This window comes from Callospermophilus lateralis, chromosome 6 (assembly GCF_048772815.1).
Source record: "Callospermophilus lateralis isolate mCalLat2 chromosome 6, mCalLat2.hap1, whole genome shotgun sequence".
Classification (NCBI taxonomy): Eukaryota; Metazoa; Chordata; class Mammalia; order Rodentia; family Sciuridae; genus Callospermophilus; species Callospermophilus lateralis.
In genome coordinates, this window is record NC_135310.1 from 285,691 (window position 1) to 302,501 (window position 16,811).

The 16,811-nt window shown below is 43.4% G+C and overlaps 1 protein-coding gene across 1 annotated transcript; it reads right to left on the minus strand.

Annotated features, from left to right (window-relative positions):
- Positions 1-538: 538 nt before the first annotated feature.
- Tbp (TATA-box binding protein) lies at positions 539-16,200 on the minus strand. The gene is made up of 8 exons (XM_076857999.1): positions 16,103-16,200; positions 13,310-13,476; positions 10,281-10,669; positions 8,158-8,245; positions 3,553-3,644; positions 2,816-2,983; positions 1,711-1,805; positions 539-1,165 (listed from the first exon to the last, which is right to left on the minus strand). The coding sequence occupies exons 2-8, from the start codon at positions 13,361-13,363 to the stop codon at positions 1,086-1,088; spliced, it is 966 nt and encodes a 321-aa protein (XP_076714114.1). The 5' UTR covers positions 13,364-13,476; positions 16,103-16,200; the 3' UTR covers positions 539-1,085.
- Between the last annotated feature and the right edge of the window lie 611 nt (positions 16,201-16,811).

The window sequence follows — 16,811 nt, forward strand, 5'->3', positions numbered from 1 at the left end:
ACGTCTCTGATTACATTCCTTGAGCTGTGTGTGATGTATTTTTTACTATACAAACTCTGGTTTACAAAAGGAAAAAAAAAAAAATACGGAATGAAACCCAAGAACTTATGTCCATCTGAAAAGAACAAATAAAAGCCTTCACTAGCTGGACGTGGTGTCACCCCACTGGCTCAGGAGGCTGCAGCAGGAATATCACAAGTTCAAGGTCAGCCTTAGCAACCTAGCAAGACCCTATCTCAAAATGAAAACTAAAAAGCCCCCAATAGAAACGACGCACCAAGCACCAGCCCCAGGCCTGGAGGATGAGGCCTCCTGCCCTCAGCAGCTTTGTGAGCTGAGGCGGGTCCTGCAGGAGGCAGCCCATCTCTAGAGAAGGAACAGGCCTGAAGAACTGTGGGTTTCGGGCCCTGTGCACAGGAATGCACTGCCAAGTGCGGACAGAGGCAGATGCCAAAGCTGTCTCAGACACTGTGTCTAAAGTAGGTGTTTTAAACAGTGAGACCACGTGACTCTTGGAAGGTATCATTCATAACAACAATTAACACTCTTATAAACTGCATTTATTATACAGAGTACTCTGAAGAAAGAAAAATATGTACAGCCATTTGTTTTCATTAATACATCTGTTCTGTCCTGCAATACTGGAAAGGCGGAATGTGTCTGGCACAAAAAATAACCCCTAAAGTTACAAATTAGAAAAACAACACTTTTAAAAAAGATTTTTTACTTTTCTGGTAGAAATATAAAAACTGTGGTTTATGGGGGCAGGGGAATTAAACAAATAAGAAGTCCAATTGTACAGGTGGCTTTAACACTTCTGTCCCTTACACCAACCAACTTGCCAACAGCAGTGTTTGAAATCTAAATATAAATAAATGGGCAGCATCGCCCACATAGCAGCACAGGCGTGCAACTCTCAGCAGTGCTGCGGGAGTCCCAGAGCAGCAGCAGCCCCTCCCACATCCTGCAGAGGGCCACAGAAGATCGGCCTGGTATAGCAGGCTGCACCTGAAAGAGCCCAGGAACAGTACCAAGCTGACTGGCTGAAAAGCAAGTGGGTGGGGCAAGTTTGGTGGTGGCAGCCACTACGTAGTCTTCCTGAATCCTTTCAGAATGGGGTAGATGTTCTCAAACGCTTCATAAATTTCTGCTCTGACTTTAGCACCTACAAAGGACATATTGGAGCACAGAGTGTGAAATGGCATCTCTCAGCAGTGTGAGACAGAAAAATCACTTCCTTAAAACTCCAAGTACCATCCTCTCCAAACCCAGTTAATTAACAGATGCAGACATCGAAACACTCCTGGCAGGGCCCCTTGCCGCAGTCCTAAGTTTATTTCTAAAACAATATGCACTGTTAGGCAATGCAGCTGGAGATGACGCCAGGCACAAGGCAGGCAGGGAGAACCACTGTCACCTCGATGGCGGCCTCCAGCCAAGCTCTTCTCAGTCTTCCTTTGCTGCCTCAAAATGGTATTGTTTACAAGCCTCAGTGTCATAAGTCACAGGGCTAACCCCAATGACAAAAGATAGGCATCCTGCCCCTTCCCTGCTGGAGGCTGCTGCGTTTCCCCTCCAAAGGGTCCATACGCTTCTTGGCAGCGTTAGGGTGGGAGAAAGAGGAATAGGGCAAAGGCAACTGCTAAGGACCACCAGAAAAGCCACCCTCGAAACTCACACTTGCAGACACTGCTCCCCAATGCACCTTACCTGTTAACACAACCTTCCCAGAAACAAAGATAAGGAGCACAATTCTGGGTTTGATCATTCTGTAGATTAATCCAGGAAATAGCTCTGGCTCATAACTAGAAGGAAAATGGCAGAAACAAGTTAGAAGTCGTGAGCTTCCTATTTCCAGATGGAATGAGGACTGAACAAGGGAAACATTGAATAGGTGTACAAACCAGGCCATAGAGCCTCCTCAGAGCAAGGCCACCATGTCCAACATGGAAGCCCAGATGGCCATCCTCCTGTGCCTGTCCCTTTCTACTGAATTGGATTTTCTGTGTAAGACAGGAGCTGTGTCTATATTCTGCTCCCTGATCTGTGTCCACATTCATCCTGGGCAAGCTATCTCCACTTACTACAGGCTCTACGTACTTCTAGGAGCTGAGAGTGACAACCGCCTTTGATGGTATCTCGCCTCCTTAAGCTGTCAGTACTGGCCAGGCAGCTTGAGAAGGAACCTACCCGTAGCAACGCTGGCTACCCAATGAACTTGGTCTCTCACATTTGCTGCTTCAGAGAATGAAAGTAGGATGTCACCCTGTGTCTGTGTGTTGAGTGGCATAGTGGGGAGTTCCCCAGGTGAAAAGTGAAACTGTACCAGGGATAAAAGTGGTATGTGCCCCTGGGGCACAAGGGGCGGAGCACGAGTGGTATGGTGGTCAATGGAGAAGAGAAGACGATAGCAGGGAGATGAGGCTGCATGATGGGCTGCCCCATGAGTCTGCAACAGTAAGCAGCAGGGACAACTAGAGGTGACTCTGCTCATAGGTCTGATGTAATGCTGATGAAAAGAAGAGCATCAAATTGCAGGAAAAGCAACACAAGGGACTGTAGCTCCAATCCATGTGTTTAAAATGTATTGACTGAGCAACAAAATGATAAGGACACACAAGTGGAATACAGTTCATTCCATTAAAGCGACTGAGTCATCTCAGTAACGTGGGAGGTTAAGAGGCAGATGCAGCAGCAGCAGTCCAGTAATACACCTGTGTTCACACACTACCTCAGCATGGACTTCGCCTGAACCAGGTTTAAGTGGCTTATGAATGAACCTGGCCGAAGGCTACCCAGCACACCTTAGACTTACCTGCTGAACTGCTGGTGAGTGAGCACGAGGCCTTCCAGCCTTATGGGGAACTTCACGTCACAGCTCCCCACCATGTTCTGGATCTTGAAATCTAAGAACTTCGCGGGGAAACCCAACTTCTGCACAACTCTGGCATACTTTCTTGCTGCTAGTCTGGACTGTTCTTCACTAGACAAAGGGGGAAAGCGAGTTATTTGTATTGAAGCCAGCTGCAATAATTATTTAGATGAGTAACACAAAAAGTCCAAATTAGCAAACTAACTAAACCTTTCACTCTCTTCCTAATAGGAGGGAAAGATCAACCCTCATTGACAACATCATCGAGTACTGCTGTGTGCTCACAAACGCAGGCCTACCAAGCAGTCTTTCCACCAGCCAGACTGCCAGAACTGCTGCATTCCTGCCCACAGATTTCTACCATCTGTCTCTCTTAACCCACAGTTCTTCATGATTTTGATATGCAGAAACTTTTTACATAGGGATTTTTTTCATCAGCAGTTTTGATGTTGCATTATCTTACCCCAAATGCAACTGAACTGCATGGATGAATAAGTGCTGCAACATGTGTCTAAACTCATGATAATGTTAACAAAAGGAAACCAATGCTATCTGAAGTGAGTAGAACCACATGCCAGGTTAACCATAATGTGGTGGCACTGGAAAGTAACCTGCTGAAGTGTGAGCTCAACAACAAAAAGCCACGAGACTGTGCGACAGGAGAGGAAACCCTCAGCTACCTCTTGGCTCCTGTGCACACCATTTTCCCAGAGCTGAAGATGAGTGCTGTGGTCCGCGGCTCCCGTATCCTCATGATTACGGCTGCAAATCGCTAAAAGGGTCAGAGAGAAGCATTAGTGGGATCATCCAAACTGTTGGGTTTTGCTGGAACTAGAAAGTGACAAAGAATATCACAACAAATAGGAAAGATCCAGCACATACGATTATCTGTTCTGAATTTCTGTATAGGTCAAGGCAACAGAACAGCCACCACGAGACCAGGACACACCAAGGTCTGCCATGTTCGTTCACACATGCATCCCACCACCAAAGCTAACAGTTACACAAATTGGCTCTGTGTATTCTGCTTTTGTTTTATTGTCTGTTGTTTTGCAGTGCTGGGGATGAAACCCAGGGCCTCGTGCATGCAAAGCAGGCACTGTGCCACCAGGCTACACTCTCAACCCAGTTCTTTATATTCTCAATAAACACCAGAAACTGTTTCTATCTTATATTTGCTGTTTATCATGACTAGCATCTGTAAATATAAATTTTCAGTCAAATAAACTAGTAAGCCTTTTCTACTTACTCAGAGGATTAATAAGCCAGATTATAAGTATATCAATATGTAATGAAGTATGATCCTATTTAGAGCTGGCCTTTAGAATACTAAAATATTAAACAATTATAAATGCAAAGTGAGAAAAAAAAGTTTTTTACTTTTCTGTTATTTATGTTTTAAACAGGTTGGCTCTTTTAAAACATTTTCTTGCTAACATTTTAATTCACAGGGAAAAATCTTTCAATGGTGGATTGAGTTAATGGCCTCAGTTACAAAAAACAAGGCAAAACTTTATTTTCAAAAAGCTTAAATTTTTAATATATGATATTTTCTCTTTTGGTACTAGAGATTGGGGATGGAATCCAGGGGCCTTCTATCACTAGTCCTTTGTATTTTTTATTTGAGACAGGGTCTCACTAAATTCCTCACGCTGGTCTTAAATTTGGCGATTCTCCTGCCTACACTTCCCAAGTAGCTGGAATTATAGGTGTGATCATCACACCATTGTATCAGCTGAAATATGATATTTAATTTAACTAATAATTTAATTAATAATTAAATAAGAAAAGATCCTTAATATTTCTAATCAAGATGACTCCACCCCCAGACTGAACCCAATGCCTCAGGCATGACAACACTCTACCATTGAGCTATGCTCCCAACCCCCAAGATAACTCACTGACAACTTAGATTGCTTTGACATTTTTAATTTATAACTATTGCATCTTCCCTCCTCCTTACCCACAAAAATGCTAGCAGTATGTTCTAGATCGCATGACTCCCAAGATAAGCCCAATTACTCAGAATCTCCTAAGTTTCCTCTATATTTTTAATTGGTCAAATAACTACCAGCACTTCCTTAGAGATTGAAAAATGATGCACTGAACTCAGACTGTGATGAGCCAAGACTCATCTCCAGGTGTTTAGTGTGATGCAGACTCAGACAGACAGGATAATGGTGGATGGTGCCTCAGCTTAGCTTCCTGAGAGCTTAAGACCAAGAACAAACATCTTCGGCTACTGGACAATTTAAGATAAAGACACAAATTCCTGTCACTGAATAGTTTTTATCTCTTTTTTATGTTATAACTAGCAGAAATGATTGAGACCATATGAGGTACAATAGTCAAGGAGATATTTTTGTTTTCTTATTAAGGAAACTATTAGTTTATTAATATTTGTTTTAATTCAACATAATATGTACATTTATATTTATATATTTACCTATTTTAAAGTCAAAGGTAAAACCCTCAAAAAAGACCAATAATTCTGATACTTTTTAAAAAAAAATTTTAAGTTGTAGATGGACACAATACCTTTATTTATTTTTATGTGGTGCTGACGATCGAACCCAGTGCCTCACACGTGAGAGGCAAGCTCTTGACCATTGAGCCACAATCCCAGCCCCGATATACCTTATTTTTTTTTTTAATTTTTTGCTCAATTCAAAATAAAATTGTTAGATCCCTTTTACACCTAAACAACTCTGTATTTTCCTAAATGGACACTTAGAAGACCCAAAGAGGTTAAAATAATTATAGGCATATTTAATGTATTCCATATTTAAAGTAGCCCAACTTACTAGTTAACTAAAACACCCCCAAATCTAAAAACTGTTTTCTTTCTTGACTGATTAGCACAGCGACTCTAGCCTCCACCTATGCCTGGTTTCTCACTGTACTAAAGGTCCAGGTCTCGTGATGCCTTGGGGATTTGGGATGCACCCAAGTCCAACAGGCTGTTCACCCACAGTGCATATCTGCCACAGCTGTCAACAACCCTCATCTGCCTCTTGTGCACAGATCATGTCCAACTCACCAAGGTGTGGCTCAGGATCGTCAGTGTTACAGTGTTGTGAAAGCAACACACATTCAGCATACACCACAGTTCATACACAGTACAATACTATCAAGCTGCTGGGTGACAGCAGCCGGCAGTGTCCCCAAGCCATGCCATGGTGAGGGAAACTGGCAGGGCAATCATCTGAGGGCAGGTGGTGGGCCCAGGAGGAGATGAAATGCCCTCACAAGCTAAGGAACATCTGCACTAGGAAGTACTACTCCTAGTAGTACTAAACCCACCTCCTTTATTTCCCTTCTGTTGCCTGAAAAGGGGTTGACCATCAAAATAAGCTCTTCTCATTCATAGACCTACAATTATCAAGATGCAACTTTGTTGATACAGTATAACTTCTGCATATGAAACACTGTTACTAACAGGTCTTCTAAGGTAGTCATCTTATTAGATGTTCACAAATAAATAGCTGCATTGATTGTAGATGAGCCTTTGCAGTATGTCATCATAAAAATAAAATGTTACCCCAATTAAAGTACTAAAAACCAAGGACTTGTTGGAGGAAACCAGACTCCTGAGCAGTCTCCAGAGAACACAAGCCTGCATTCGAACTCTCGCTCTCAGTTTTGCTGCCAAGGCATCAAAAAGATAATCTGTCTGCTACTCTTCCAGGTTTCAGGGGAGAAGCAGAAAGTCAGTCATCATCTTTGCTTCATATTTTATCTAAATATATTTTATATATATTTAGATAAATATATTTATTTTATATTTTATCTAAACATCTCAAAATGGCCAATCTCATTCAAAATCACCTTTGAATTTCACTTATACACGTGTAGAAAAACACAAGCCGCCACCACCACCGCAAAAAAAATAAACAAAACATAGTGAAAGAACTTGAACTTTAGAAGTCCAACAAATTATCAAAACTGACTGGCTAACAGAGGTCCAGGTAAGAGAACTTTCCCAACTTTTCACTGCCCATCACGAGAATCTGCATAGAAGTTTGTTCACCTTGTATTATTTCGATAAATACTTCAACTAACCAATTAAAAAAAAAAAAAAAGCTGGTTAGCTGAAAGTAACCAAGCTGATTTGTGGTGTTTATTCTCCTGGTTAGCTTTCAGCCAATTAGATGAAAAGTCTGTTCCACATGTTTACGATAGTTATGACTGCCCTGCCCTTTGCTACCTCCTAACAACCAGCTGCTTAGATGCTGCTACACAGCTACTGCTTCAAGACATCTGACCAAGGAAATCACAGGAGAAAGCACAATATCCAAGTTCAACCTGCACTGGGAGTTTGACCCAAAGGTGAGAGCTGAGGCACACCCTCAAGGTGTTCGCGAACTGGGCAAACTCAGGTGGGCAGTGACTCCAGCAGACACGCATAACTCAGGCAAACTCCCAGGGCTTCTTGAGATTCCAAGAGTAACTCAATGTGTCCTCTGCTGATCTGCCCAGCTGCACAGGACAGAACAGCTTGACTGGCCAGCATCTATCTAAGGATGAAAAACAGAGACCACATTTTAAAACAGTCCCAGTTTCTCCTTCTCCTCTCTCTTCTTTTCCTTACATAAAATTTGTTTTCTTTTGTTAGAGGCATTCGATTCAACACTGGTCTCCCAGGCACCTGATGCCTCTCTGGTGTACATGCTCCACTGCAGGGCCCTGTTTCGCAGGACGAGCTCCTCCACCTGGGCACTTCCTTCCAATGTCCACTCATTTCTTAATGCAAGGTTTACTATGTTAGAAAATACTTCCACTGGCACAGTAATCTCTCCTATAATCTCTTTACTACAAAAAAATGTAAAAGTGATAGAAAGGTAGAAGACCATATCACAATAAGCTGTCTTATCCTTATCAACTTCAACAACTACCAACTCTTGGCTTACCTTGCTTCATTCACACCCCTCCCACAGGATTAATGAAGGAAACACACCCTGCCATTCTTAATGGTTCATAATGTAATAAATGGGTTCAGATTCTGCTCTCCAGCTTCAAGTGGTCTGACAAGTATATATAAACTTGCTTCACCTTGCACAATGCTAAATCCCAAGGGACTCACATTTAGTAGCTACAAAGTAAAATGTGAATAAAATGAAGTTCTTCTATTCACTGAACCTCAAAGATTAAAATGATTTTTCCCCTAGAGCCTCATTTTGCTGCTATCAAGAACCTTAAGCACAACACAAACTTTCTGACCCAGAGACAACTATAAGGAAATTCAGTTTTACCAAACAGTTTGAAATACGTGAAAATGCTCTGACCTTGGGGTTATATTCAGCATTTCGGGCACGAAGTGCAATGGTCTTCAGGTCAAGTTTACAACCAAGATTTACTGTGGATACTATATTTCTGGAAGAAATTTGAAAAGAAAACATGATGATTTAGATTATTTAACTTTTACACAATGAAGTATTAAATGCTGATCTAGGAGCCTTGTTCTTTCACTAGGCTTTAAGGAACTGCTGACCCTGTTGAGTGTCTATCAAGGATCCCATGGCATGCTGAGCACCTCACACACTGGCCTCAGAACTCACAGCACACCAGCAGGCAGCAACTGCCAACACCACACATTCAGATAAAGAATGGAGGCTTCCAGGGAGCACCCTGTGATCCAAGTGTGGAGCCAGAACCTGAGCCTGTTTCCACCCCTGCCCTCCACTTACCCCTTCCTTGGCTTGCTCCCAGAGAGCCAGCACCAGCCCATCCTAAATCACTATCTGTAATGAAAACAGGCAGGCAAGGACTTCCTCAGTCCTTTACAAGTAAGTTATCTTTTGGAAGGACAAGAATTCAGTTTCTTTAGCAAAGCAAAGGGGCCTGATTTCTCTTCTGATTAGCCTCAGTAAATCAAGATAACCTTCTGGGACTGAGGAACCCTTTTCATTTTTTAGCATTCTTGAATTGTTTCATGAATAACTCACAAAAGAATAAAGACAAAATCAACTTCATTAGAAACTTAAATAAAAAGGGAAACATGGCAAACTCAGAATTTTTGTTCCATATTTTCCTGGATTTGAAAGCATATAGACTTGAAACGACCAACACCAAGGACCTAGATCTTTACCACCTAAGAATTCTGATTCCAGAGTTCAGGAAGGAGAGATCCTACCTTCACTGCTGAAGTGAAAAAGCATCACTGTCAGAAAGCAGTTCTCATGAAACTGGATGGCTCATAATTTACTAAGAGGAGGACAATAGTCTTTTCTGATACACACTCCTAAAGCCAGTTAGGCTGTGTTTTCATTTCTACATCAGATCTTCCTTCCTGTCACTCTGCGTACAGACCTGCCTTCAACATGAATCCATCTACAAACTGTGTCAAATAAACTTTGGTGCATCTATCACAAATTCAGTCATATCTTTGGTTAATGCATTCTTATATGTTTTCATTAAATATTTACCTCAACGCTTTACAAACCTACAACATTTAGATCAATAGGGCTCTCAATAGACGGTGAAAACTAAGTAACTTAGCTGACTGAATGTCCAGGGAATGTCAGAAACCACTGCCCACCCCCAGCAGGTGTCATTTATGACTTCAGCCACAGAGCAATCCTGAATGCCCATGGAAGTCAACAGCATTCAGGGCTATGGGAGCAACAAAAAGCAGAGTGAGCTAGCAGAGCTTATCACTCCAAAGCCACAAAAATAAACATGATTTTGTTTTTAAAACTCTGTGGGGTCAAAAAGATAGAGAACCCAGACTTAGGACTTTGGGTAACAGGAAGGATCTATGATCACACACTACTTAGTTCCAAAATGATCAGCAATGGCTTATAAATGACAGTCATGCAAGAAACAAAATGACTAAGCACAGAAAGACCATCAGCTCTGAACAGCACAGGGAGGGGGCAGCCATACAAGAGCGTCTGCAGCTTATAGCTCATTAGCTTCCTAAGGGTAAAATCACATGCTTCTCATGGACAACTACCTGGAAATATCTGCCTGGTTTTCAGAAGAGGAAATTTTTCCTGCCTCCCTATCCTGTTACATATAGGACCCACTACAAGTTAGAAAAACTCACTTAGGACAAGGATAGTCATTCTCGCCTTATGGGAAGACCACAGATTTGTATGCAATCCTCATAATAAAATGGAAACTGGGACCACCAGGACCTTGCTGAACTGTGCCTAACCCACAGTGCAAAAGCTGAGGTGACGTCTACAACAGCGACCACACCCAGCTCCAGTGTGAGGCCCACATGCAGGACAAGGGCAGTTTCTGAGGATGCTAGGAAAGCCCTCCATGGCGGGTGGAGGGTGCTGACTCAGGCCACTTCGGCTCTCTTTGGGGAGCACAGCACCACTGTGCAACTACTGGAGACACAGACATAGCACAGTCAAAGGCTCCTCCACCTTAGGGCAACACAACACAGATTACTCACTGCAGCTGCGGCACAATCCCAGAGCTCTCCGAGGCTGGTGTGGCAGGAGTGATAGGAGTCATGGGGGTCATCGGGGAGGGATACAGGGGCGTGGTGCCCGGCAAGGGTGCGGTGGTAAGAGTCTGTGAGTGGAACAGCTGTGGGGTCTGGCCGGAGGCCCCCTGTGCCGGCTGCTGGGGTGCTGACTGCTGCGCTGCTGCGGCCACCACCTGTTGCTGCTGCTGCTGCTGCTGCTGCTGCTGTTGTTGTTGCTGTTGCTGCTGCTGCTGCTGTCTCTGCTGTTCTTCCAAAATAGATAGGCTGTTGGTGTTCTGAATAGGCTGGGGTGTCAGGCCCGTGCCATAAGGCATCATGGGACTAAAAATGGGGATCCCAGGCGTCATGGCACCCTGAAGAGAACAAAGGTGGGGAGAGTCAGGCTGCTATTGCTGAGCATCTGTGAGCCTTCCTGGTGGAGCTGCAGGAGACCATGAAGCAAGAGGCTCTAGAAGAGTGAATTGCCAAGTATCACAGGGACGGTACTTGCTATTCTCAGAAATGTGCTTTCTTCCTTAATCCTGGACATAGCAGACCAGAGCTCAGGACTTGGAAACCACTTACCACAAGAGAACCTGAGAGAGTGGCTTAACCTTTGTAGCATGACCAGGGAATAATAATGGTCTCAATTATTAGACAGATGTACCCTTATTTAAAATGCCACTCCAGCACCTGGGGAGCATCTGTTCCCCTATGCAGGATCAATTATAGTCATTTTAGAGGCATCCACATGACAGGCACACACACCAGAGACACTGAAGTATTACTAAGCAACCACAGAGAGGATTACTAGAACACTACTCAAAGGTTGCTCATTTGCCCTCCCCAAAATGTGAATCAGTACAATCTATCAAATACTATCAGTCTGCTTTTCTACAATGCTGCCAAACTTTTCCAGATACTGTTACATTTATTAATTTCTCCGTCTTTCAACAACCCTTTGAGAAAGGGAGAGGAAAGCAGATGAGAACAGAGAAGGTGAGCGACTCACCCAGGTCTAAGCCTCAAAGGCAGATGAGCCACAACTATCACTTATTTCTATAAAAATGCTGACTTGAAAAAAACCCAGGCTACAGACCTTTAAAACACTGAGACCCAACCCAGCGCTTTCCCCTCACCAAGATCCATAGAGCCTACAAAGCTGGGAACAGCTTTCCAAACCTCAACATCATGTGCAACCCTTTGTTTTTCTGTGGAGAGGGTCCACAGAAAAACAAATACATGTGAGACCCCAAAAGAGCAATGATTCTTTCTCATTTCCACCACTTATTTGCCAAAAAGCATAAGATAAATTGTTTTAGCAATATAATGGCAAGAAAAGAATACCAGAAGAGGGCAAGATCTATACTGTGGCCTTAACAGTACAAGTGTAATTCTACTGCAACTATCACTTATTTCTATAAAAATGCTGACTTGAAAAAAACCCAGGCTATAGACCTTTAAAACATTGAGACTAACTAAGGCTTAGAAGGTCTGCCTTACTTTTAGTCACATGTAAAAGTTAACATGAAACAAACACAGACATACTTGTAAGGCTAAATCTGCAAGTAGAAAATCTTATGACTTCGGTAAACAAAGTTTTCTTGGGACACAAACGTGATAACAACAAAGAAAAATTGGTAAATTGTACTTCAGAAAGAATGGAAGACATACAGAATACATTGAGTTCTTACAGCTCAATAAAAGATAACAAAAAACTCATAAAAAAAAAATAGTCAACAAGGTGGAGCAATGGTGCAGCCTATAATCCCAGCCTCTTGGGAGGCTGAGGCAGGAAGATCCCAAGTTCAAAGCCTGCTTCAGCAACTTAGTTAGAAGTGTCTCAAAATAAAAAAATTAAAAGGATTGGGGATGTAGCTCAGTGGTAGGCTGGGCAACAGACATTCTATAAATAAAGGTATATAACTGGCCAATGAATACTTGACATGATGCTCAAGATTATTCGTCTTCAGGAAAATACATTAAAAACACAATTCTTCCCACAGCTGGGGGTCTGCAGGACAGTGCTTCAGCACACATCTGGCAGCCTCTGAGTAAAAGTGGACACCCGCATACTTGGCCACACGATGCCACTCTGAGTATCTACCCAAGATAGATAAAAAGTGTACACAAACGTTTATGGCACCTTAACACCCCAAGCTGGAAACAACCAGACGGCAGCAACTAGCAAACAGACAAGGGCACTGCTTGGCAATAAAAAGGGATCATTCTCCAATACACAAAACATACACCGGGCAAAGACACACCGGGCAAAGAAAAGAGACCAACCAAAGAGACATACTGTGTGACTTCACTTATGTGAGATTTTAGAGCATCTGGGCTTTGGTGCCCCTGGACTGGGCAACAAGTACGACGGACGTTTTATAAATAAAGATCTGTAACTGTCCAGTGAATTTTTGACATGATGCTCAAGATTATTAGTCATCAGGAAAACACATTAAAACCCAATGAAATCAGTGCAGAACTGATCTTCAGCACTGATGTGTAGACTGAGCAGCAACCAGGGCTGGGGAGCAGGAACAAGGGGGCAAAGAGGCAGAGTTTAGGATCAACAAAGTGTTCTAACTTACAGAACTGACTACAAAACACACATTTAAAATGGGTAGGGGTTTTTGTATGTGAACTGTACCTCAAGGAGGTATTAAAACTAGGAAATAATTCAGGGCTGGGGTTGATCCTCATTAAAAATAAATAAAGTTATTTAAAAAAAAAACTAGGAAATAATTTGGTGAGGGTGAACCTATAATCATTTGTAATATCCTCAGTGTTCATCAAAAGACAAAGTGTTTATACACAAACATGTAATTCGGCTTCCAAACAGACTCCCAAGTAAAACACTCCTCTGCCCATTCAAAGCCTAACAGAACTTTTCATAATCCAAAGGAAGTTGCCAACAAAACACAAGCTCATTTTCAGCAACAGTGGTTAAATGGCCCTGGGACTGTGCTGTCCCTTGTGGGCACATGCGCCCCACCCCCTACCTGCTGCATTACCTGGGGGGAGGCCAAGCCCTGGGCATATGGTGGTAGGCTGCTGTTCTGATCCATGATGCGCACTTTCTTCAGCACCCGATCTGTTTCTGGAGCATTCCCAGCACACTCTTCTTGGCAACTTCTCAATGCTCTGGGTTACTCTCACACACGGAAAAACAGCGATGCTCCTTGGAAAAGTTTCAAGCTTAATGTTAAGAGCACAAGTAACCTGTCTTGTCATATAACCACAGTTCTGTGGTTACCCAAACACAAATAAGAAGACCAACACAAGCCTACAGCCTTTTGTTCTATTACATGATTAATTTAAATAGTCTGACAGTACTCAAAATTAAGGCGTCATAACCAACATTGAAAACTAATGAGGAAAAACACCTCAAAAAAAAATTGCTAAGCAAACTGTCCAATCAGAGCAGAACATTTATTAAGCATTAACATTATTAAGCCAAGTTCAAGTTCAGGTTTTTAAATATTTTACCCAATTTTATATCCTCCACAATGTCTTGGGCATAAGATCCAATAAATATTGAATTAAACCCAATATTTTTTAGGGTCTTTTTTTTGAGCTCCTACTTGCATTTATTATCATCTAATAAGATATTCTTGCACAGAACTTATAGGTCTCAAAGCTGTATGTCCAAAGACCCCTGTAATGGTCCATTTGAATTGTCAAATTGATTGGCTTAAGAGATGCCAAGTATCGAGAGGACTATGGGTGAGTCAGTGAGGGTATGTCTAGGAATGACTGGCATGTGAGACAGCCAACTGAAATGGACATCTTCCCTAAGCATGGGCACCACCAACCAATAGGATGATGGCTTAGATGGAATAAAAGTTGGAAGAACAAGGAATCACCAAGATATGCAAGCTTGATTCTTGAATGGATTTTTGATTGCTGCTGTGTTCTGCTAGTGATTACCCAGAAGCTTTCATTCTTGAGGTAAAGTGTTCATTCCTCTTGTTCTGGGGCTTCAGCCTCTTGGACTGTGCGGCTACTGGTTCTTCCAGCTCTCCAGCATTGTGGACTAGTCAGCTTCTGATTGTGAGAACCAACCTAATAATCCCCTTTTTATAATTATACTTCCTGTTGATTCTGTTCCTCTAGAGAACCCTAATACAACCCACATTCACTTAAAGTATGTGCTGGTACAGAGTAGGCACCAAGATATTTGCTAAAGCAATGAAAAATTGGACCCCAAAGACTACTTATCCTACAAACTCATCATTGAAAAATCAAACCAAAGAAAGCAAGCAAGAGCTCTACTTCTGAAAATGAATACATCAGAGGTATAAGAAAATTATGTTTTCTGAACTTGTTACTTTATCACAATAAAAGTGCTGCATAAAAGATATGAAGATGGAGGGGACATAGGCCCTGGCATCAAATAGTTCAACATGAAGAGATGCAAATAAGTACTATAAAAACTTGGTAAGCCCAGCAGAGAGTATGCCCCAAGTAAGCTAAGATTCTTGAGAGCAGAAACCAGCACATTATGTCTTTGAAATCTCTACACCTATCTCTGTGCCTGGCATATGGTACGTAACTGTGAATGAATGCACATCCTCTGTGGAAGAGAAGACAACATAGGCTAAAATCAAGTACTCTGAAGAGAGGTCATTGTTTTCACAAAGCAGGGATCATCTAACTGTGTCAAGCAAGGCAAGTAGAACTTTTCAGTCAAAACAAATGAAGCACACAGACAAAGATAGAAAAGCATGCAGGGTGGGAGTGACAAGGTTAGCATTAGGCTGTATGGAACGTCACTGCAGGAGATGAGACAGCAGTCATAGGAGGTCACGCTACCAGAGTTTAGATGTTATTACATACATAGGCAGTAAGAACAGTTACAGGATTTCAAAGAGCAGCATAAATCAGATCTACTTTGCAAGTGTGGATAAATCTGAGAAGAAAAAACTGAAGACTGAAAATTCACTTCAAGGAGTCAGTGCTATGGTTGAGTAGAGAGGTAATGAAAGCAGAATTTAAAGCCCTACATATGATGCACTTATCTGGAACCTCTGCTGTCTCCAGACCACTTTTTGCGCACTAAAAGTCTCCAGAAGGAACGGTTTGGTTACTGAAGGTTAGGGACCTGAGCAAACTATTCAGAGCTCACCTCTCAACAATGGCACAGACCATTTTTCCTCACCTGTACCATACAATCGCACGTTGAGTACTGCACTTATCCTTGGAAAGGAATGTTTGCAACGTCATCTTCTCATGGAAACCGGAGTATTAAATTAGGTATTTCTGGGAAGTGATCAAATTAATTCTGCACAGCCTTTTAGCTATGTCTGGATAACTCAGACATAAATCTCTTCCCAAACAAGCCTACCCCATGTTTTCAGAACCCATGCTGGCTTGAGGGAGACCTTGTGAAGAAAGTGGCGTGTTTCTTTCTCAAGCTCCTCCGCGCTCAAGTCGCGGGCTTCTGACCAGGTGTTTAGGTCTGGAGCATGACTTCGCGACAAACCCACCCTGTGGCAGCAAAGCGGGCGGGCTCCGGCAGGTGAATCTGCCCTCCGGCCAGCGGCAGCGGAGGGCAGGCAGACCTGCGTCCTCGATGCTCCCTGCACCCCGCGCTCGGCCCACGGATAGCAGCAGAGCCGGTACTGGGCTGCAGCCGCGGCCGAGCGGCCGGTACAGGCGGGAGGGGCGGCAGCACGAGCGGAGCAACGGCCCCGCGGGCCTGCGCGCCCGCCCGGCGAGACGCCTGTCGCGGCCCTCGGGCCTCGCTGTCGGGGTTGCCTTCGCCCAAGCCCTCGGGAAGGAGGGAAAGCTGAGCGGGCTGTTACCTGAGTCACTGCAGAGACAACGACGCACCTCCGGAGACGAAGTTCAGCCGCAGGTGGCCCTGGCGCCCGCCACGGCGACCCTGGCCGACCCCACTGAACTCCCGGCGCGCGTTGATAATGTCACTTCCGCCAGTCTCTTCTTCGGCTTCAGCGGGTTGCGCGCGCAGCGTCAACGGGAGGCGTGAGAGTCGGTCACTTCCGTCGGTTCTCCAGGCGTTTGACGAAAGGGAAACGCCGGACGGAGCTCTTTGGTAGTTCCGGGACAGGGCGGGGCGAGGCGGGGTCGTCTTGCCAGAGTCTTTTCTAATTGGTCCTTATCGGACGCGGGAAGAATACTGGTTTTAGAATACAACAGTTACTATTATGGTATTATGTAAAAATGTGGATGTGTAACCGATGTGATTCTGCAATCTTTGTAATGTTTTGAATAACCAATAAAAAAAAAAAAAAAAAGAATACTGGTTTTTAAATGTTGGATTTCTTTCTTTCTTTTCTTTTTTTAACCAACCAGTGGTGTACCCTTTCGAAGGTAACAACTCCAACTCGGTGTCTTCTGCAAAGTTGGATGATCATAATCATAGAACCTGCCCGTTAGAGTTGTGAGTTTGCGTGAATCACGAGCAGTGCGTGGCGTATGGCACTCACGTATTCCTTTCCAGGTTCGCAAATGCGAGCTTGCAGAAGGAGGAGAAACAGAAGCAGATGGCGT

Coding starts and splice junctions, on each gene's coding strand:
- Tbp (XM_076857999.1), bottom strand. CDS start 13,363: ATGGATCAGAACAGCAGCCTACCACCATATGCCCAGGGCTTGGCCTCC. Junction 10,670..13,309: donor AGGGCTTGGCCTCCCCCCAG/GTAATGCAGCAG, acceptor TGTTCTCTTCAG/GGTGCCATGACGCCTGGGAT. Junction 1,806..2,815: donor ACTCACCAGCAGTTCAGCAG/GTAAGTCTAAGG, acceptor TTTTCCTTCTAG/TTATGAGCCAGAGCTATTTC.